Source organism: Falco punctatus (assembly GCF_963210335.1).
Source record: "Falco punctatus genome assembly, chromosome: 1".
Taxonomy (NCBI): Eukaryota; Metazoa; Chordata; class Aves; order Falconiformes; family Falconidae; genus Falco; species Falco punctatus.
In genome coordinates, this window is record NC_137580.1 from 104,699,990 (window position 1) to 104,720,286 (window position 20,297).

The window sequence follows — 20,297 nt, forward strand, 5'->3', positions numbered from 1 at the left end:
GGAGATACTGTTGAAACTGCATCTTCCTCCTAATTTGGGGAGGATAGGCTTACCCCTGACACACATGAGACTATCTTGTTTAGTCTCAGATTTTGCTGCTCTTGAACACTGGCTACAGGTTTTTAACTTGTTTGTAGTCCTGGAGATGAATGTGTTGGGATCTCATGGGGAAATGCTTTGTCCGCAAACAGTGTATTAGATTCTGCATTTTATCTGTTAAAGGTTGTAAAAACTGAAGGGAGACTTCCCCCCCAAAAAAACCCATGGACTTTAAATCTTACTCTCTAGGTGTACTAAAAATATTCTGGGTATTGTTGCTTCAGGGTGGTTTATGAGACAGGAATTGGATCAAACCCTTTTATTTTAGCTCAGTGTTTAAGAGCCTCTTAGTAGTTTGCTGGTGGGACGTTAGTGGGGATGAAACCACCTGTAAATGCAGAGCAGACCAGGTGATGTGCCCCTTCCTGACTGTGGTAAGACAGCTTGTCTGTCCTCGCTCTCCCAGAGCTCCCTTCCACTCCTGCAGAGTATTTAAGATCGTGCTCTGTTCTGTAAAGAGTAGCACAGGTCTGGGAAGAACTCTGAAGAGGTGCTTGTACCGCGGGGCAAGAGTGACTGCTAGGGGCAGATTGCTGTCTAACCCGGGCTTTATTTGTCCTTGAAACCATTCTCGGGCAGCCTGTCCCGCGAAGAAGTGTGTTTGAATACCACTGTCCCTTCTGGAGCGTGTCCTGTGTGCGGTGACAGTGTGTTGGGCCGGCAGGTGACGAACTGTCATAGCACGGGGCTGGAGCCTGCGGCTGTGAGGGGCTGGTCGGCGCGGGCCCGGGCTGGGGGTCGGTGCGGGGCCTGCCCGGTCCTGGCTGTGGCTGGGGGTCGGTGCGGGGTCCGGCCGGCCCTGGCTGTGGGTGGGCGCGCTGCCTGGCCCGGCCGGCCCTGGCTGGGGGTGGGCCTGCTGCCCGGCCCGGCCGGCCCTGGCTGGGGAGTGGGCGCGCTGCCTGGCCCGAGGAGGTCGGTGCGGGCCCAGCTCGGCGCGGCCCGGGGGGTCGGTGCGGGGCCCGGCCGGCCCTGGCTGGAGGTGGGCGCGCTGCCCGGGCCGGTGGGGCCCGGCGCGGGGGCGGCGCTGGCCCCGGGGGCGGGGCAGGCCAGGCCCGCATCTCCCATCGTGCCCCGCGGTGGCGCCGGCGCGGCAGCCGTGAGCAGGCCGCCGCGGCGCGGTGAGGCGATGCCGCAGGCCGGCGGGCAGCCCCCGGCCAAGCGCCTGCGGGCGGCTCTCCCCCCGCGGCCCGCCATGCTGCCCGCGCCCCCGGCGCCGCGCCGCGTCCCGCCGCACGCCGACTCGCAGCGCCGCAGCCTGCCCATCTTCCAGGCGCGGGGGAAGCTGCTGAGCCACCTCCGCGCCCTCGACAGCGCCATCCTCATCGGTGGGTGCGGGGATGGGGGCGGCCTTCCCTCGGGGGGCGGCCCGGCCGCGCTCCCCGGGGCCTGACCACGGGGCTGCCCCCGCCGACCCCGGGGCTGGCGGCCTCCGGCGAGCCCGGCCGCTGCCCACGGGAGGGGGGAGGCGGGCCCGGTGTCGCTGTCCCCGGCGCGGGGCTGGCGCCGGGCCCGGTGGCCCTGTCGGGGCCTGTCAGAGGTGCACAAGAGCGGTTTGGGTGTAAATCTGGAACGTGGTTAACTCGGAAATGTTTGGGTTTTTTTTTTTTTTATGGTTTTGATGGGTTAAGGCAGCTGGGGACTTAATTTTTATGGAGAGGGCAAAAGTATATACAATCTCCCTTCCATTTCACCTGGATTTAGTCAACTTAAAGCTAAATGGCAAAACTCTACTCTCTGGGGGGTGCCTCACCAGCTACATTTTCAGGGGTATTCACTAATTTCATTATGCTTTCATTGAGTCCAAGCTAACAAGCTTTTTCTCTGACTTTCAGGAGGTGAAGACATACAGCTTCCTACCTGGAAGTCTAAAAGCTCAGCATTTATTAGAATTGAATGAAAACCGCTATGTATTTCACTCCTGCAAGCAAACCCTTAAAAATAAAAATCAGTCGTAGTAACTGATAAATGTGACTGTACTTACCTCCTTTCTTCTGCATAATCCTGAGGTTGTCATTGCTGCTTGCTAAATGTACGCTACAATACACCACTTAAAATTTTGCAGCTGTAGGGTGAGCTAAAAAGCTCACTTGTGATTTTTTCAGCCTGCAGCTGCAGTGCTTACAATCTGGCTTGCCAATTCTCTGCTTGGTGGCCATCCTGAATTTTTCATGCTTCTTCCTCCTCTTGTTAGTTCTTACCTCACTGACACAGTGGCCTCTGTGCTGTTGCTCTCTTGCAAGGATTGAGAGTACAGGGCTCTGTTTCCCAGTGCCTCACGCTCTTTCATGTAGAGAAATTCTTGTAACAGGCCAATAGAAAGCTGAAGGGGATCTGATTTGAGTTACAAATGTGTTTTAAGCTGTAATAAAATGTGCAGGAAAATGACAGTGATGTTGATAACATTCTCTGCTCTTCCATGCATTTGTGCTTCAAGCACTGTTCTTTGTGCCACGTTACGCTGTGCCTAGTAAGTTACGCTTTTTGTTGCCAGGGCTGCGGCTGGTGTTGATGGTAGCTGTCTGTGTGCCTTTGCTGGTTGTCATCTTTGGTGGAGGGGTCTACACAGGTTGTGTTGGAAATACACCTGGGGGGAAATGGGATAGTATTTATAGATGTGCCACCTGCAGTGTGGATGGAGAAGATGTTCACCTGAGCCCGAAGGGATGGTCTCTGATTTCAGGAAGGCACAGAGAAAGGCTTGCTGGCTTGTTGGAGCCCAGAGTGCTCCTCTAAGAAAGTCTCAAACTTTAATGTGCCGCTTGCTGTTGTGGCAAAATTTTTTGTTTGAATTTGCTTACAGCTTTACTTTGAAACTTCCTAGTGCGTAGTGTGAATATACGGATAAAACTAAATCAGTGTCTATTCCTTGCTCTGCCTGATTATCTTTTTAATGTGTGCTGTGTTACACAACAAACACTTTGTATCTGGACAGACTGAGATATGTTTCTAAACCAGAATGTGGCTGGAGAGAACCTGGGTGAAAGGAGTTTTGTAGAGGAGAGGTCACGCAACTAGAGCGAGGCGTTGGGTTGTATCTCTGGCCTGCCACAGCTTCATGGCGTGACTTTGGGCAAGCTGTTGAACTTCTTCCTGTCTCCAGCCTCCCCATCCTAAAACATGGTTAAAAGTTAACATAAAAAAATGAATTGGAACCTTTCATTTGAAGATGCTATAAGTGGGAAAAACTATTCCCTTGATGTTCTTTAGGAGAAACGGGCTCAGGGAAGACCACTCAGATCCCTCAGTACCTCTATGAAGTGGGAATTGGCCGCCAAGGCATCATTGCTGTGACCCAGCCTCGCAGAGTAGCAGCTATAGCCTTATCTACCAGAGTCTCAGATGAGAAGAAGACACAGCTGGGGAAGCTGGTAGGTTGCTTTACAGTGTCTTTAGAAAGTTGGTTTAGTACCGCAGTGTCAATGAGGCTGTATCGGGGCCTAATGGGTAAGATAAAAAACAGCTGCAGGGGTAATAGGCACTCTTCATTTAATAATATGCCTGAATGGAAAAAAATGGCTGTATACCTGCTTTTGTGGCTCGGGGGTGGGGTGTGTGTGTTTAACTCTGTTGTATTTTACTACTTGATTATTATCTGTGTTCCTCTATTTGAAAAAAATAGTCATTAATGAATAAAACAAAAAATAGAGATATTGCCCTCTCTTGTTGCTCCCGGTATCAAAAATCACTGTCAAGGAGAGCAAAGTGCTGGATCTATGCAGATCTGTGAATCTGTGGGAGAAGAATGGAGGAGAAAGATTTTACCTAGTGTAAAACTTTTGGTGAGCCTCGAGCAGTTTCTAGCAAGGGAGGAAGGAAAGCAAACTTGGAGCGTTTGTGACGAACTTCTAGTTGGGAAAAAGCCAGTTGGGGTACAGCGTTGAGAGCATCCTTTGGGTGGATTTTTAGATTTGCAAGAGTAACTGCTCACAGACTGCAAATACACTGTTACGCTTTCCAGAGCCTCCTCAGGGTTCTAGTTGGCTCTGTCTGAAGCACTGACCAGGGTGCTTTGTAGTCTTTCCTTGTGTTACAATGGTAATGAGAAATACAAGTAACTTTGTGCTTGTGCTTTCTGTAATGATCGCTTCCATAGGTTGGCTATACTGTACGCTTCGACGATCTTACATCTGATGAAACTAGAATCAAGTTTCTAACAGATGGAATGCTGCTTCGTGAAGCTATTGGGGACCCTATGCTGCGAAAGTACAGTGTTGTCATCCTAGATGAAGCCCATGAGAGGACGATCCATACCGATGTACTCTTTGGAGTGGTGAAAGCTGCACAGAAGAAACGAAAGGAATTGGGCAAACTGCCACTAAAAGTATGTGCATCCAGGACAGCAGTGAAGGGCAGGGATGGGGCTTGGACTCTGAGTGCAATGGGTATCGCCTGGGCTTTTCCAAAGTGTTTGAGATTTCAGTCTTGACTGTTTTTCTGTTCCTAAAAAGTCCTTTTTAATCTGAGTAATTAAGGCTGGCCAATTTACAATGTGTGGGCCTGATATGACACATCTGAACAAGGTATCTGGTCACCTCTGTGTTGCCTTTTTTCCTAAGAGCTGTTGGCTAGATGCATTGCTGGGTGCTCTCTGTCTGATATGACAGCTGTATGACATGCTCACACTGGGGAAGGAGATCTGTGTTGGGTGGACATGTAATGGATAAATTTGTGAGTACATGATGAAGTGTGTGAAAGCATGTTGGTTTTGATGGGGAAGGCATGTAGCAGACTGGTAGGGTCCTGGTACGGTCTCATTCAACAGACTGTTCTACAGCCTAGCTTTGTGGGTACTCAGCTCTCTTTATTAAATGTCAGAAAAGAATTTTAACGTGTCTTTGCTCATTTTATCATACCTACACGTTATGCACAAGTAATATCAAAGCTGATAGCTTTAACAAGGTAAGATCACTCTCTTCTGTCCCAAACTGTGTGTGCTTCTTGCTGTTCCAAACATGCAGCAGTCTCAGGAAGCTGAGTTTTGGCTAGTCTTGACTTGTAAATGTCCTGCTGGATCAAAACTGTAGTGGTAACCCATCTTATGCTTCATACTGAAGGTGATCGTCATGTCAGCTACGATGGATGTTGACCAGTTCTCCCAGTACTTCAATGGAGCTCCTGTTCTCTATTTAGAAGGCAGACAGCACCCTATTCAGATCTTTTACACCAAACGGCCTCAGAGTGATTACCTCCAAGCAGCACTGGTGTCAGTCTTCCAGATCCACCAGGTATGGCGGTCTCATCAGGTTTGTGCCTCTCTGGGGGCGTGGATTGTTGACAGGTTACTGTGGCAGAAGAGGTGGCTTGAGCTTGCTGCTACCAAATCAGAGATGTCCCTGAGGTGCTCACTGCATCCTCCAGGAAAAGTGGATAGTTGGTGAGCATCTTGGGTTAGTCAATTGGATTGGCTCAGGGGAGGGCTTGACAATCGTTGGTGTTATTCCAAAAGTGAAAAGAAAGATTGGAAGCAGTCAACCGTAAAGAGCCTTGGGTTGTGGGGGATAATCCAGGCATAAGGTGACAGTAGTGTGAAGGTAATTCTAATTTACTGTCGAAGTGTAACTGCAGAGCAACTAGAAACCTACTAAATGGCTTATAGGCATTTGTGACTAACGTTTGAATGCGAAACTGCCAGATGGTTATGTAATTTAATTAAACTGCGCTTAATGCTTCAAAAGTAATGCTGCTGTTAGGATTTTGGGACTTGTACATCAAGGCTGGAGTTGAAAGGAAGCTGCTAAGCAAAGCTCTCTGATGTCAATTCATACCTAATACTTAAATGTTCTTCTGACCAGAGTTCTCTGTTTACTGGCTTGTCCCTGAGTGCTTGCTAGCTCTCTCGTTCGCATGTCCTGGACAGTTATTTAATGAAACAGACATGTGACTTTAAGCAATTCCTCCATCCTGCTAAGACTCAGTCCTGCAAAATGCGGTTTACTCTTCACTTCTGGTGAATGCATTGGGAACTTGAGGCTGTTGCATACCTTGCACCACATGTGCATCTCTTTTTGCTTCCTTACCTGCTTTGCTGACTTGCTGTCAGGCCGACATCTCTTTACAATCTCAATTCTCCCTCCCTGTCCAAACCATCTTAATTCTCACTTGCATTTTCCTCTGGCTCCAGGAAGCACCCCCTTCTCAGGACATCCTGGTGTTTCTGACTGGTCAGGAAGAAATTGAAGCAATGACCAAAACCTGTCGAGATATCGCCAAGCATCTCCCTGATGGCTGCCCACAGATGATAGTGATGCCTCTTTATGCTTCTCTGCCCTACTCTCAACAGCTCCGTGTCTTTCAGCCTGCCCGCAAGGTGAGGGAATGTGATGGGTAAACAGGATGAGTTTGCTTGCTTGCTTGCTTCTGTGAGCATTTGGAAGAAATGTGGAATTTAAGGGGTTAAAGCAGTCAGCAGTGATAGTAGGTAATAGTCTGCACTGTCCATTGACTTTAGGCTGAATGGTTCCATTGTGATATAAGACAGTGCAACTGTGATGGTATGAACAGATGTATACGATAAGTCATCTGGGATCATAAAAAGAGGGAAGGATTAAGGGGAGTGAAAAGGGCAGAGGAGTTGAAATGTGCCCCATTTCAAAGGAATTTTATGTCCATATCACAAAAATCTAGAGCAGTTAATGAGAAAAACACTAAGAAAGCTAAAAACCTGGGCATATTTAGCAGGGCCATGAGAAAAGGAAATTGTGCTGCAGGTCCTTTTGTACCTATTCGGCAGATAAATAAGAATACAGGCCTTGTACTTGTGCCAGAAATGAAACCAAAATGGTTTAAAGGCATATTGGTAACAGCTGTCCTGAGTGGTGTATTTTGTTGCAAGTGTAAGCACATATTTTAGAAACTGATTAGAGATTATCTTAATTTACGAGAGCTGGCATAGCCAGCATAGTGTGTGGTCATAACATGCTGCAGTGATATGTAGGTTTGGCCCATGCTGGCCAAAAGTAGAAGTGTTTCTTCATTGCAGCTAATCTAAGGTGGCTTTTGACTGGCTTTAGTTTGCTTTTCCTTCCAGGGCTGTCGCAAAGTGATCCTCTCCACCAACATTGCAGAAACCTCCATCACCATTGCGGGAATAAAATACATTGTGGACACGGGCATGGTCAAAGCAAAGAAGTACAGCCCTGGTGAGGAATTCTAAGGAACGATGCAGAGATTGTTTTCAGTTTTGTAGAAGTTACTTGAGGCAATGAGCCCCACTGAGAGCTGATTTAAAACACCCTCTGCACCATCTAAATTAATATCCTAGGTTGTAGGTGTGGATTTTGGCGTGGGTTTGGTTGTATTTTTGAGTACCAGCCATGTGGGGGGGTATAAAACCTGTCAAATACGAATCTCTTCTGTCGTGTGCTGTGTCCATGAAGTTAGCTTTGCTTCAGGGTTCTTACCGAGTAAAGTCTGAGCAGTATTTGAATGGCAGGCACTGGGATTTTTTATTGTTAATCCTGCCTGTTTTTCAAAGCTGTGCTTTATACAGACATTGACTGAAGTGATGCTGTTCCATACACAGAAACTGGTCTGGAGATGCTGGCAGTCCAGCGGGTGTCAAAGGCCCAGGCTTGGCAACGCACAGGGAGAGCAGGGCGAGAGGACAGTGGGATCTGTTACCGGCTCTACACAGAGGATGAGTTTGAGAAGTTTGACAAAATGACAATACCTGAGATACAGAGGTGAGGACAGAACCCTGATACTGTCATACTTCTTGCCACGCCTTTTTTATGTACTGTTACAGATGGAGATGTGTAAAGAACTGAACAGAAAAAAATGGATCTAGGGTCTGGCTGGTTGACTTTTAAGAAAAATGAACTGTGGAGACTAAACAGATAAACTAGGAAGCATTTGCTCAGGGTGGATAGTTGGTCTCTGAGTCTCTGAACGCACGTGGGCAATAGTTCTTGACTTTCCTCCAAATCTTGGACTCGCCTCTTACCTTTCCTGGTTTAGGAATTAAGGCTTCACCAGCCAGCATTGGACTAGTCTCTGTCAAGTTGCAGCACGGATCTGAGGACTCCATCTCAGCTTATAGGCAAAGAAAAGAAAAAAAGGGATTTTTTTTTTTTTTTTTCTAAAAAAAGGCGAGAGCAATCTTAGTTGTTTATTCTGCCTGTGCAGGTGTAACCTGGCCAGCGTGATGCTTCAGCTCCTGGCCCTGAGGGTTCCCAATGTGCTCACCTTTGACTTCATGTCCAAACCATCTCCTGGTAAGTGGTTACAAAGGCAGCCTTGGAAAAAAATGACAAATAAGTCAGAGGAATTTCTTAAAACTAATGTCTTCAGGCAGGCCATAGAAGATGGAGATGAAAGGTCAGAGCTGTGAAGGAGGAGCAGTCTTCTCTGCTCCATCTTCTCCTGGTGGTCCAGAAGTCTCAGACTCATTCAGTGCTCACTGCTTGTGCTCAGTCTCAACAGAGCAGCCATAGTTACGGCAGAGAGCTGGAAATTATAGCTTCCAAACAGGACAGGGAGCGGTTCTGAGTCATAAAGAACATGAAGGTGTGGCTTGACTGCCAAGGAAAGCCGTAGAGAATCACACACAGCCTCTGCTCAAAGCTAGAGGTGTCAGCTTTAGTTTTGCCTCTGTTTTTGCTACTTAAATTGGAAAAGGTAATTGTTCCACTGGATAGAGGGGGATAAATGATAGTTTGGGGCATTAATTTCTCTAAACAGAAAGTACTTGTCCCTCTGGCTAGGGGAAGGAGGCAGTGATGGTACCAGCTGATCCTTCGCAGCCCTCACAGCTTGAACATCCTTGTTTTGACAGATGCTGTTCAAGCAGCGATTGAGCAGCTGGACTTGCTGGGAGCTGTGGAACGAAAGAAAGATCAACTTGTCCTAACCCCTCTGGGAAGGAAGATGGCAGCTTTTCCACTGGAACCAAAGTTTTCTAAAGTAAAGACTACAGAAAAATTAGCTGATTTTTATCTCATGTACTCTCCCCAGTACCACTGGCATTTCCCTTTTAAAACTCTTTAAACGAGGTCTGGAATTTGGGGTGCCTGCAGCTGTACTAGCATATTTGCTATACATTAGTGAAGCACAGCTTTATTTACAGCAGCTGTGCTGGTTTGCTTGTCATTTGTTTAATTCAGGGAGATTTTTTAAGAGATAATTTATTTCCTCTGGCACCTCTGAAGCTGAAACGAGACTAATTTCCTTGCAATTTCCTGGATGGCTGGTAGCACTGCTGAGCAGTTTCATGAGGTGTCTGATGCTGTAGTTGATTTTGGTCACCATGTTTGTACTGTAAATGAACTTGCCAGTCTCAGGAACAAGCATGACAATTGTTGTTAAAGGTGCGTGGTGGGCCCGTAGAAGGACTTACAGTTGTCTCTAGGTCCAACTGTTTATGAAATTGTCCTAAACAGTGCTTGGTAAAGTTCCTGGGCTGCCAGTGAGCAGAAAAGTCTGCCCATCTGAAGTGGATTTGGTCGACCAAAGATCAGTTTTGTTTTGTGATTTGCAGACCATCCTCATGTCCCCCAAGTTCCACTGTACAGAAGAGATCCTGACCATCGTGTCCCTGTTATCAGTGGACAGTGTCCTCTACAATCCCCCTGCCAGGCGGGATGAAGTGCAATCCATCAGGAAGAAATTCATCTCCAGTGAAGGGGATTATCTTACCCTGCTCAGCGTGTACAGGGCCTTCAAAAATGTTGGTGGCAACAAGGTAGGATGCTTCTGGGGATGCCAGTGCTGTCTGAGCTCGTGGTGGTGAGGAGCTTTTTTTGGCATACAGTGGAGTGATACCTGCATCTTTCATGGCTAATGCAGTATGCATCCTTCTAAAGCAAGGAGAAGAGAGGGCCTACACAGCCTTTACAACTGGGTAATTGGAGAAAGCTGTTTGAGTGCCGAAGATTCCTCCAGAAAGCCGTACCAAAACTCAGTATCAAAACTCATTATCAAAGCTTCCTGAGGCCAGTTCTGTAATCAGAGCCTTCTCTTCCTTCCCTGGTTCTAGCTGGAAACAGGAGGGAGCTTGAGAGTGTTGAGACTTTATGATAAATACCTAAACGTGCTTTTTGGCAGGATTCTTTGCAAAAACACTGAGCATATTTGCAGGCAGATTTTGATTTATGCTACCCTATAAACTTGTCAGTTTTTATAGATCTCTAGGCTTGTGTACCCGTTCCTTGCAGCATCTGTCATTCTTATGTCATTTGTTTTCACCACCTGTGGGATAGCAAGCGTTGTTTTGCAGCACTCAGTGGTCTTGCAGAGCAATTCTGAGTGGGAAGAGAACAAACATGCTGTTTCTTAGCACTGTGGGAGGGAATGTACACAGAGGAGAGTAATCAGGAGTAGAAATATGGCCAGGAAATGGGTTAGCACCTTTTCTCTGACAAAGATTTTGTGCTTGGAGGATTCTACTTTTCACGGTGTCCAAGGACTGCCGTGCTGCTTGGGTGAAGAAATGGCCCCTTCTAACTGCTCGTGTCTCTGCTGCAGGTATGGTGCCGAGAGAACTTTGTCAACTGCAGGAACATGATGCTTGTGTTAGATGTCAGAGCTCAGCTCAGGGACATTTGTGTAAAGGTAACTTGTTGCTATACTGTATTTCTCTGTTTCACCTCTTTGTCTTTTTTTGTTTGCTCCCAAACTGATTTTGCTGCGTAATAGGTCCTGGGAGTGAGAAAATGTGGTTACATTTCCAGTCTCCCATGAATAGTCAGGTAAAATTCCTGAGTCTGTAGCTGCATCCCAGAATCTCAGAGCTGCAGGGCTCACTGAGTCAAGGAGAGGTGGAGAAGCGGAGCTCTGGCTCTGGGAAAGCCTCTCAGGTAGAGGACAGTTTTTCCTAGTGGGTTTTGCTGCTCTAGCGTAGATGTGACTGTGCTGTGTGTGCCACTGAGTGATGTCAGCCTCAGCAGCCCATGCTGACTGGCTTCTTCACAGAGCCAGGCATTCAGTTGGACAGTAGCTTTCACATCAGCGCTGTCCCTGCCAGTCACAGAGCGTAAGGCGCAGCGTGGGAGCTGCTGCTAAATCGCTTGCAGCCAGTATGTGACACGGAAGCCACCATTTGGCATCCCTGTCCCACTGCGAATGCTAGTTGGCCTAAAACTTGCTCCCAGAAGGAAAGTCTCAATCCGTTGCATGGCACATCTTTTGTTTGCTATTAGTCTGGATTAGCCTGAGGTCTTCCTGAGCTGAATTCCTAGCGGTCCTTTTGTATTTCCCATGCTAGCAGGGTTTCTGACCCAACAGTGCCGTGGGGCTGCGCATATGTACTCGCTTACTCTTGTGTCTCTCGCTGCTGAACAGCTGTCGATGCCCATAGAGTCCTCCCGCTCAGACACTGGGAACATCCGCCGCTGCCTGGCTCACAGCCTTTTCATGAACGCCGCGGAGCTGCAGCTGGATGGCACCTACAGGACAGTGGACTCTCACCAGCTGGTGGCCATCCACCCCTCCTCTGTGCTCTTCCACTGCAAGCCCGCCTGCGTGGTTTACAACGGGCTGCTTCACACCAACAAGTGCTACATGCGGGACCTGTGCGTGGTCGATGCAGACTGGCTGTATGACGCAGCACCTGACTATTTCCGCAGGAAGCTCCGAACAGCCAGGAACTGACCTCTGAGTCTGGAGCCAACAGGGCCAGGGTTTTTAGGCTCACCCTAAAAGATTCCTTTTTGTTTTGTAATGAATATATGGGAGCAGTAGAGCTTTGCCTTGCAAATCAGGGAAAAACCCTACAGGAAAACAGCTTCTCTATGACAGCCAGACCTCACAATCTCTGTGGCTTAGAACAATCATTGTTTTTAACAGTTAATCCGTAAAAGGGGAACGTAGTACTCTGTGCGTGTATGTGATAAAACTATACGGGGGGCGATGGGACAGGGAGCTGATACCAGATTCCAGTTTTTAACACTTACTGAAGTTTAACAGGCTTGTATGTAAGGAAGTTAAATCCTAAGAGCTCTTCTGAGCAGACTTGCTCTTTTTGATGACTATGCTTGTATCCTCAGCAGGTTTTATTGGGGGGAAAAAGGAGAAGATGTTTTAAATGTCTACATACAGGGGAAAAAAATGCCTTTTTTTACTATTTCTAGAAAGGAGGTTCTACTGTCTTTCACCTCATCAAACATCTTTCTGCCTGCGTGTCATGTTCACAGTCTTATTTGGGACCATATGAAGGCCAGTAGTGGGAATGCCTGCTTGCACAAGGCCTTTGCTGCTTGTGTCTAAGCCTCAGGGGCTGGCAGTGGTTTCTTGGAGTGGTTGTCCAGCTGCCTGCATGTTTGGCATCATCTTTGTTGACCCTTTTGCTGTTAGGGCATGGTCTTCCTCAGCAGATACTTCTGGCTTTTCTGACTCTTACCTGTGCACTTCTAGCTTTGGAGTTGGCACGCCATCCACAACAGCTAATCAGGCTAACTTGAGGAATACTGAGCAAAATGAGAATGAAGATGTGGTTTAGAGATTGGACTTCCTTTAAAGGTCCGTGATTCATAAAATCTTTGCATCTTCGGCTCTGACGCCAGTGCTGCTTCCTCCTTCTGCCTCCCCCAACCCCCTGTGCCAGTTATACTTTGGTTTTCCATTAGAAATTCGGAGCTTGACTCGGAGGTTGTCAAGAACCATAGATATACTTGTGTCTGTTACTTGGTTTTTCTTCCACATTCCCTTGGCATCTACCTGTCTCTTTTTTTTCTTGTAAGAGAAAAGTGGCAATTCCAAACTTAATAGCCATTTTAAATACTGTAATTAAGAAACCAGTTCCACTCCAAAGGGAGAACTTGTTCTTTAAATGCGAAGGAAAGTTGATTTATTCCATTATCGCTTTGTGTTGGTGGGGGTAGAAATGCAAGTTGTTTTTAAATTATATCCTTTGTGCTTTTAAAATAACCTCTCTGGGAGAGATGACTTCCAGTTTCAACAGCGTCTGTTGACATAGGGTAGTAATTTATATAGATTTTCGGGTGAGTTTAACTAAAGCAGGTTAGCTGTCTGCAAGGGTGGGAGGGGAAGCTGCTGTGCTCATCGTGCAGTGCCATTGTATAAGACAGTGGGGACAGTTGACGTGGGCTGTGATGGGATGGTGGTGTTTAGTCCTTGTACCCTTCAAATAGCAATGAAAAAAAAAAAAAGTGTGTAACACACTAATTAGGGCTGCTCAGGGTTGCAGTCATTGGGTGTTGGCAAGCCCTTACTCCACTTGCCCGATGGGGAAAGCTGGTGCCCTTTGCTTGTGATCTGTGCGGACAAGCAGCATTTGCTGTGTAATAATTTGTCCTTTCTGGTCACACGCGTCACAGTTACACAACACGTTGTGTACTGTGTCTTTTCTTTGAGCTCCAGTATTGGCTTACCTTGGTTTTCTCTTTGAAAACAGAACTGGAGCAAATACCTCTTTGGTTTGGTTTTGTTTCTTTATTATTTTTTTCTTTAAATGGGAACGTCATTTGTGCTGATCTGCAAATTGCTGTTTCCCAAAGAACGTAAGTAGATACCCGGCATACCTGGAGTGGCTTCATCTGTCAGCCTGTTCCTAGGAAGGGTGATGCTGAATGTCTGCAAGGGTGCTGTGGAAGCAGACACACATCCCTTTGTTTTGTCCCTTTGCAATATTGTCCTTTGGTGGCTTGAAGAAAAGGAGGAGGGGAAAAAAACCTGAGTGGGGCATAGGCAAAACTTGCTGCTTCGGTATGTTATGAACAGCTGCAGTTTTAGATTGGTATTTCAAGAGTATGCAATGCTCACGAATTGCAGAGAATTATCAAAGCATTGTATCTATTTCTTTACAGACTCTGTAGGGGAAAATAGAGTATAAGCACATCTTGTAACTGTTTAAGGGAGGGGGATGTGTGTTTATTTAGAACTGATTTGTATATTTTTCCCAAAATAAAAAAAGTTTGGCAAAAATCCAAGGTCTTGAGCAGCATTTTGCAAGGCAAAAAGGCAGTGCGGGTGGCAGGACTCTCGGGTCCAAGTCCCAGCCTTTTCAGTTCTTGTGGGGGTGTCTCCAGGGTGAGCAGTGGGGGTGTCAGCGTGCGGGGGCAGGGGGGTAAAGGTAAGATGGGAAGGTGGGTGGCTGAGTCTGCGCTTCAGGTGCGGGATGGACCCTGGGGTTGTGTGTGCCGGGCTCAAACACCAGTGTGGGGCTGGGAGTAGAAATCCTGGTCCTCTGGTGCAGGGAGTGGGGGGATGCCTCCGGTGCGGGGGGTGCCGTCGCTGCTCTCCTGCTACAGCCTGGTGGTGAGCTGCAATGGGCCTTCCCTGCTTCCATTCAATGGAGCGCAATGGCGCCAGCTTTTAGACTGAGGGAGCACTTTATGGCAGGGTAGCAGTTCGGCTTAGTTAATCTGCCTTCTCAATTATCTATTGCTAAAGAGGAAAAGAGAATAAAAATGTTTTTTCTGAGCGAACTTCTGGGGTGCCCGGCCATCGGGGCGATGTGCGGCGTCCCTGCCCCCCCCCCGCCCTTTCTCATTGTAAAACAGCAGCCGGGACTCAAACTCCCACCTGCTGGGGCCGGGACTCGAACCCGCGTCCTGCTCCCCGCCGCGGGGGCCGCCGGGCCCGGAAGTAGGGCGGGTGGTTCCGGGGCCGGTGTCCTCCGCCCGCCCCGCCCCACCGCGCCGCCCTGCCCTGCTGCACCATGCTGCTCGCCCGGGCCCTGCGCGCCGCCGCCGCCCTGCGCCCGCCGCCCGGCCGCCCGCCCCGCCGCCTCCTCTCCTCCTTCTCCTCCTCCTCCTCCTCCTCCTCCTCCTCTCCCCGCACCCTCCTGCCGCCGCCCGGCGTCGCGCCGCCCCCGGTGCGCTCCCTCTGGCAGCTGGGCGGCGGCGGGTGGCGGACGGCGCTGCTCCGCCCGCGGCGGGGCTCGGCCGGCGGCGTCTCCTGCGGCTGCGGCGGCCTCCATACCGAGGGTGAGCGGGGGGCGGCGGGCCGGGGCTGAGGGGAGCGGGGGCGCCGTGAGGGGGCGCCAGGCGGGCACGTGCGGGGCGGGGGGGGGCGCCTGCCCTCACCCGCCGTTTCCCGGCAGGCGACAAAGCCTTCGCGCAGTTCCTGACGGACGAGATCAAGGAGGAGAAGAAGATCCAGAAGCACAAGTCGCTGCCCAAGGTGTCCGGCGGCTGGGAGCTGGAGGTGCACGGCACCGAGGCCAAGCTGGTGCGGAAGGTCGCCGGGGAGAAGTAAGTGTGGGCCCGGGAAGGGCTCGCCTCGGCGGCCCCCCGCTCCCCGGCCTGGGCCTGCCCTCCCCCCGGCCTGGGTCCGGGCCTCCGCCTCCCCTCCCCCAGCCTGGGCCTGGCCTCCCCCAGCCTGGGCCTGGCCTCCCCCAGCCTGGGCCTGGCCTCCCCCGGCCTGGGCCTCCCCCTGCCCCCTCTGGTCTGGGCCTGGGCCTCCCCTGGCCTCGGCGGCCCCCTCCCCTGGCCTGGGATCCCCCCTCAGCCTTGGTGACCTTCCACCCCCGTCTCAGCCTGGGTTCCCCCTCCCCAGCCTTGGTGGGTCCCCCCCTGCCTCTGCGGTACCCCCCCGGCTTTGGTGCCCCCCCAGCCGTAGCCATATTGCTGCTTGTGCTCACACTTTCTCGCTGCCTGTCCGGGCTGTGCAAACCAGGTGTTGCAGAGGCTCCTTGTTTTACCACCCTGGGTCAAAAGTTTCTTTCAGATTTTTTGTAGCTTTTTTTTTTTTTTTTTTAAATACAAGCTTGCTACTGTCTTGTGTGTTACAAAGTTTTGTGTAGTCTTCCTGCATGAGAAATAACAGTTCAGGCCACTAAAACCTGAAAAAGGCTGGTTTGTGAGAGCAGTTGGAGGAAGCCAGCTCCGTTCAGGTGTGTGTCTCGGCCTCTAACTGCAATACCTGGTTTTGGTCACGGTGTGTGAGTTCAACACCAGCAACGCTGTTCCTCCACAAAACCTTCAAATAGAAGAAATTCTAATGGCTGTTTTTTGAGGGTGTTCAAAGTAACTGTTTCTCTTTCTTTTGAAGGGTAACGGTCACGTTCAACATCAACAATAGCATTCCACCCTCGGTTGATGATGAAACACAAGAAGAGCAGAAACCTGATGAGCAGGAGGTAACTCGGTCTTGATGGACACACAGAAGGAAGCCTTAAGTGTTCAGGGTTTTTTTCACCTCTCACTTGATCTTTGGGAGCATTAAGTCACAAAATCGAGATTTTTTCTGGGTAGTGGCTGTGACTTTCCTCTTTGCAGCAGAAAGGCAGAGCAGGGTGAGAGGGCTCTACGAGGAGAAATGAGAGCAACTCTTGAGACCTTACAGTGGCCTTCCAGTACCTGTAGGGGCCTCCAGGAAAGCTGGAGAGGGACTTTTTTACAAGGGCATGCAGTGTTAGGACAAGACGGGAATGGCTTTAAGCTGAAAGAGGGCACATTTCATTAGATATTAGGAGGAAATCCTTTACTGTGAGGGTGGTGAGGTGCTGGCCCAGGCTGCCCAGAGCAGCTGTGGGTGCCCCATCCCTGGCAGTGCCCAAGGCCAGGCTGGACGGGGCTGGGAGCAGCCTGGGCTGGTGGAAGGGGTCCCTGCCTGTGGCAGGGGGGTTGAAATGAGAAGATCTATAAGATCCCTTCCAGCCCAAACCATTCTAGTATTCCTTGATCTTTTTTTGCCTTTGCAACCCCCTGCATTAAATATACTGTGGCTTTTACTTAGTGTAACTCATAGTGCTGGGGTAGGCAACGTCAATGAAACACAAAGCTATTGACCTGACTTTACTTGTGTGGTTTTGTTGGACAGAAGTGTCTCACTCCTGTTTAATAAAACTCTGTTAGTAAAAATACTGGTAGAAACTGTAAATGAGCAATATAATTTGAGGTAGATGGCTTCATTTGCAGGGGTACAGACGCCGAATGAGTCAGGAGTGCAGCTGCACCGTGTGTGGTTTGTAGCAGTAAACCTTGCGCTTCCTGAAGGGCACCATTTATTCCAGTGCATTGCACTCAGCTGGGTGGGATGATGCTGGGGACAGTCGTATGTTGCTTCCCCTTCCAGATGTGGCTCTGTCCACCGAGAAGGTGCAGTGCACCTGACTTGTGCACACATACATGCGTGTGGCAGCCTCTGTGCCCTGCCTAGGTTCCTCCGTGAAGGAGGGCAGGCACGAGCTGCTCCTGCTGTCAGAACAATCAAGAGTCTCTTAGCAGTTCCTGTCACTTTGAGGGCCCTGTCCTGGTGAGCTGCAAGCTCTCTGGGTTGTCGGGGAATGGCAGGTGCTCCCACCTGCTATTTTAGCCATGTGCTTAGCTGTGGAGAAGGGGCTGAAGGGCTGCAGGCGAGGCTGAGGGAAGTTGGGGTTGTCCTGGCCAGGTCAGAGACTCCAGAAAGAGGGTAATGGGGAACAACCTGCGCTGGATGGGCTGTGTTGCTGAGCTGGGCTGTGATTGCTTTGGCTCCTGTTCAGATTCTAATGCTGATGCAACTGTTCTCTTATTTAGCCTGATCTTACATCAACTCCAAACTTTGTCGTGGAAGTAATAAAAGATGATACAAAACAGACCCTTGTTCTTGACTGCCATTTTCCCGAAGACGAGGTGGGTATTAAACTGGTCATGTGGCAGCCACAGCAACCCGGCTGTGACTTGCTGCACGTTTCCTGCTCGGCTGTAGTATAATTGTGCTGCTTGTCTGAATCTGCAGAAAAGCAGTCTTTTCTCACCACTCTTGTAACACTAAAGAAAGGCTTTGTGTTGGCAAGAACACTCTTCAGGCAGATGTTCCATTGCATTCCTCACATCCTGACCTGGTGTTTCTGTTCAGCTACTTATTGGCCTGTTTTTTGAATTATATTAGAGAAGGGAGGCATGGCTAAACTTTGCCAGAATGGCCAAAACAAAATAGATTTGGTTTAGTGTGCCGGTAACTTGCAGATCTCGTTGTTGTGAGTTGTCACAAAGAGAAGTAGCGATTAAAAAAAAAGGGGGGAGAGGGTAAAGTTGAGGGCTTTGGTTCATGCTGATTTTCGGTTTATTTTGTAAACCTTAACAGATCATTTACACAGCCTGTCCTAGCTGACAAAGGTTAGACAGATGTGTGAAGACAGATCCAGGATAACTCAAGAGGTTTTTACATTTTTGTAAAAATCAAGCTGCTGATTTACGTTGGATTGCTTCTGGTAGCACAAGCCAGGGGACTGACCCCTCGGAGGATTTTCTGCATTCTCCTGCATGTCTGTGCTTGCCTTCACAGGCACATGTTGAGAGCAGAGGCACCTCTGCTTTAGTACTGGTCTTGTGGGTTTGCTTGCAGTGTAATATTCCTAGCTTCGGGTTGAGGTTGTTGAAGGTGCCCGGTGATGAGAGCTAATTGTACGTCTTGCATCTCATTTCATGTTTCAGGTTGGCCATGAAGGAGAGGAGGAAAGTGATATTTTCACAATTCGGGAGGTCAGTTTCCAGCCCACTGGGGAAGCGGATTGGAAGGACACCAACTACACTCTCAATACAGATTCCCTTGACTGGGTAAGCGCTGCTAATAGGGCTGGGGGCTGCAGGGGGCCCTTCAGCTCATCTCGCCTGGGTGGCTGTTTGCTCCCAAGTTACAAGCCCTGTCCTGGATGTCTGAGATAGGGGATTCTCCCACTCTGCCCTGGCTTGTCGTGACATAGCGGTTCTGCTGCAAACTGAGGGTTAGTAGGTGGTCCCTGCTATCATGCAATGCTGGTGATGTGACTGACAGTCAGAAATGGACATGTTGAAACTTGTTCTGTTCCAGGCTTTACAGGTTGATTTCCTAGCAGCTATATTACACTCTGTAGATGTTTTGACACTTGCCCAAACATCTTTTGATCTCTTGTGTTTAACAATGTAGTTTACCAGATGCCATGTGTAGATGCCTTTGTTTTCTGGGTTTTCCAGGTATTTTTTAATAGTTTTGACACTAAAAACTAGTATGTCCAAGAATCTGGCATCTGCTTGGAAGTTCTCGATACCAGGCTTTCAGAAGCGTAGCTCTTAGTTGGAGGCTGTGTATCATATGGTTAAAACTTTACTCCTAGAGTGTATGTCTCTTTGGGAAGCACTCATGTTAAAGTTGGTTAGTGTGCTTTAGAACATCCCATGCTGCTTTTATTTTTCTCTCCCTCACTTGACTTGAGACAGAAAATGAACTAAAAACGTGTATGATTTGTGATCTGCTTTGTGATCTACTCAAATTACAGAAGACTAAAAAAAAACCACCCACAAGCAGAAAACTCAAAAAAAAACCTCAAGAAGGGCATGACTGGTATTAGTTACCATTACTGTATTACTGTACTAAACAGTGATAATGACTCTGTTCTCCTGAGGAGCAAGGGGGGAACCCACAGAGCATTAACATATGGAGGAGTTACAACAGTTAAGTAGGATTAAAAAGAAAAGAAGCTGATGCTTGTAAAAGACTTAGTCTTTCAAATATTTACATCAGATACCTTTCCAGGCACTTAAACCAGCTCACCCCCAAGGCCATAGCTTTATCCAGAAGGGACAGGCAGAGCTTGGCATGTGTAACCTTTAACAGACTTTACCTGTGGGCTCTTGCTGTCAGTTGATATCTCCAGGGTGCAACTGGTTTGTAATGTTGGGTTTGGGTTCCTGTGATTGAGTTTGGATGGCCTGTTCCGTGGCCCCTTCCCTCCTGTTAGACCTGAGGCCAGGCCTGCCGAGAAGGGGATGGGGAGCTGCCTGCTCTCCTAGGGGATGTGGGCCTGATCTTCCTGGGAGAAAGACATGCCAGCTGCAGTGGGACACTTTAAAAGCACCCCCTATCCAGGTGCACTCTGCTAAGGAAGTTTCCTGTTCGTTGCTTGCAGGCTCTGTATGATCACTTAATGGATTTCCTGGCTGATCGAGGAGTGGACAACACCTTTGCTGATGAGTTAATAGAGCTCAGCACTGCACTGGAGCACCAGGAGTACATTAAATTCCTTGAAGACCTTAAAAGCTTTGTCAAATGTCAGTAGGTTAGGCTAGGAAACTTACCTTCAAGTGTGCATATTCCACAGCGCTGCTCCAGCCAGCAATACCCAAATATATCTTTACAGCAGACACAGAGAGTGAGTAACTTTGGAGAACAGGAGAATGAGGATTCTCACTTGTATATGGGGGTTTGTATTTATGTTGCAGCCCAGATCAAGATCTCTGACATCCTGGTTTGGAATTGCCTCACCCTACCTGGTGGGTTTTGTACAATTAATGAATGTGAAGAATAAAATCTGTTCAACATATCACTGAAAACTGGTG

The 20,297-nt window shown here is 48.9% G+C and overlaps 2 protein-coding genes across 2 annotated transcripts; both read left to right on the forward strand.

Moving 5' to 3' along the window:
* Positions 1-1,163: 1,163 nt before the first annotated feature.
* DHX33 (DEAH-box helicase 33) lies at positions 1,164-13,982 on the forward strand. Its single transcript, XM_080365364.1, has 12 exons — positions 1,164-1,424; positions 3,307-3,467; positions 4,193-4,420; positions 5,154-5,324; positions 6,221-6,406; positions 7,127-7,238; positions 7,622-7,781; positions 8,224-8,312; positions 8,873-9,000; positions 9,575-9,778; positions 10,561-10,647; positions 11,377-13,982. The coding sequence occupies exons 1-12, from the start codon at positions 1,226-1,228 to the stop codon at positions 11,683-11,685; spliced, it is 2,034 nt and encodes a 677-aa protein (XP_080221490.1). The 5' UTR covers positions 1,164-1,225; the 3' UTR covers positions 11,686-13,982.
* Positions 13,983-14,674: 692 nt separating this feature from the next.
* On the forward strand, positions 14,675-20,281 carry C1QBP (complement C1q binding protein). Its single transcript, XM_080365462.1, has 6 exons — positions 14,675-14,981; positions 15,098-15,248; positions 16,048-16,135; positions 17,517-17,612; positions 18,417-18,539; positions 19,868-20,281. The coding sequence occupies exons 1-6, from the start codon at positions 14,714-14,716 to the stop codon at positions 20,015-20,017; spliced, it is 876 nt and encodes a 291-aa protein (XP_080221588.1). The 5' UTR covers positions 14,675-14,713; the 3' UTR covers positions 20,018-20,281.
* Positions 20,282-20,297: the final 16 nt, after the last annotated feature.